This window comes from Fulmarus glacialis, unplaced genomic scaffold (genome assembly GCF_000690835.1).
Source record: "Fulmarus glacialis isolate BGI_N327 unplaced genomic scaffold, ASM69083v1 scaffold16949, whole genome shotgun sequence".
NCBI classification, from domain to species: domain Eukaryota; kingdom Metazoa; phylum Chordata; class Aves; order Procellariiformes; family Procellariidae; genus Fulmarus; species Fulmarus glacialis.
This window is the reverse complement of record NW_009234113.1, coordinates 7,280-9,263: the sequence shown is the minus strand read 5'-3', so window position 1 is coordinate 9,263 and position 1,984 is coordinate 7,280. Positions and strand designations below refer to the sequence as shown.

The 1,984-nt window shown below is 36.9% G+C and overlaps 1 protein-coding gene across 1 annotated transcript in view; it reads left to right on the top strand.

Annotated features, from left to right (window-relative positions):
- Positions 1–1,248: 1,248 nt before the first annotated feature.
- The window catches only part of LOC104082431 (neuroligin-4, X-linked), a gene marked incomplete at its 5' end in the record, with an annotated part of 2,868 nt that continues 2,132 nt past the window's right edge, over positions 1,249–1,984 (top strand). The window contains one exon of the mRNA XM_009585558.1: positions 1,249–1,438. Coding sequence (XP_009583853.1) covers positions 1,249–1,438 — 190 coding nt within the window. The remainder of the gene's footprint in view (positions 1,439–1,984) is intronic.

The following is a 1,984-nucleotide window of genomic DNA, read 5'->3' as shown; positions in this document are numbered from 1 at the left end:
CTAGGAGCATGAAGGTCTTGTCACAGCAGGCTAAGGTGGCTCAGTATTGCAGACTGTCTCATCTCAAAGAACTACAGATCTCCTGAGTCCTGGGGCCCTCTTCTGACAAATTTGTCAGAACTGATAATTAGCTTGGAAACACCAGCCAAGTGATTTCTTTGTTTTGTCTTGATGAGCAGCTGTCAGCGGTGCCGAAATCAGTAATGTCCATCTGAAAACTTCCAAATGCTGTAAGGTATGCCTATAGACTTCTGGCTTCCAGTTGTCTGACAGGAAAAGGTCTGTGGGAGTTAAAAAGAGGAGTATGAGTCCATGGCTCAATGTGGTAGTTTGGGCGTAACACAAGGTCTTAACTGTGAATGATAGGCAGCACGGATAACTGCAATGTTTCACCTTAGCCTGTTTCAGAAAAACAAAATTAATCTCAGTCCTAGTCTTTTGGTCATTTTGTTCTTGGTTACAAGACAAGCAGCAAACGTGTCATGCTTTTTTCCTAAAATCTGAAAACCACAGCACAGGAACAAAAAATAGTAGCTTTCCCTGTAATTTCCAAGGAAAGAGACAAAACCTGATTTCTTCAAGTAAAATCTCCCAGCCAAAGGCTGAATTGCTGAGGATTTACCTGCTACCTTCCTAACAAATATCCTCTTGAAATCGGAGTGTAATTTTTTCCTAGGCCTTTTTCCTATTCCTTTTACTATTTTATTCATCCTTCTTTTTCTATTTCTGAGTATGTCAATCCATATCACAAGTACAATAATTTAAAGAGCTATGTAGCTCAGGACAATTTTGGTCCATGGTAAGGAGCATTTAAATTAACATGTTAGAAAGCCTTGTTCTCAGTGGAAGACTGGGTATCTCACTTCCTCTTCGCACAAAAATTATTTCCTCAGTTTTTGTATCTTACTCACATACATACAATTATCAAATGTTTAAAATCTTCAGTCAATGCAATTGTTGCATTGATATAGAATTATTTCAAATTAGAAATTATTATTTCAAAAAAGAAATAATGATTTTTCACAAATGTGGCCTGTGCAGTGGGGAAAAACAAAGCAAAACCAAACAGCATACAGAATGAGTCCACTGCCTGCACTGGAGACATTTAACTAGGACGGTGACCTTTAAAAAAAAGAAGAAAAAAAAAAAAGCCCAGAAGATGAAAAGATGGGAAGATGTGTTGTGAATATGTGGATACCCTGTAGCTAACTCTGTATCTGGTGAACTAAAATTATCTTTTTTTGCCTTATAGGTTTCTTAAGTACTGGGGACCAAGCTGCAAAAGGCAATTATGGATTGCTTGACCAAATCCAAGCTTTACGTTGGATTGAAGAAAATATTGGATCTTTTGGAGGAGACCCAAAAAGAGTTACTATTTTTGGATCTGGGGCAGGAGCTTCCTGTGTCAGTCTCCTCACACTCTCTCATTATTCAGAAGGTAACAATCTTCCGAGCAAAGCACAAATTTTTTAAAACAGTATAGTGTAACAAAAATTGCTATATCAGGTAGGCTGAATGAGAATTACATGAAGTCTGTAATTTTTGTAAAATACCTACTAGCTAGTATTCTGGATTTGTATTAGTCAATATAAAATATTTTTATATGAAAAATTAAATGCTATTATAGCAGAAATTTCATGCAACAAATGCCATGGGCAATATACTTTTTCTAGCTTTATCAACAATCTCCACTGGCTGTTCTATCAAAGAATTTGCCCTAACTAAAATAGAAAAGGGCAGTGACCTTTTTCATTTTTTACACACTCTTGTCTGCACTTCCAACATGTATTTAGATGTTTTCCTTGTTTAATAATAACATAACTTAACCTTATTTAAAAAGGTATTTAACTCCCCAAAAGTACTGTATGATCCCACACAGAGTTCTTAAGATTTTGGTAAATGTTTGAGCTGTGGGATTTCTACCCTCAACACTTCACCCCGACACCCCCCCCGACCCCCCCCCAAAAAAACAAACCCAAGAATG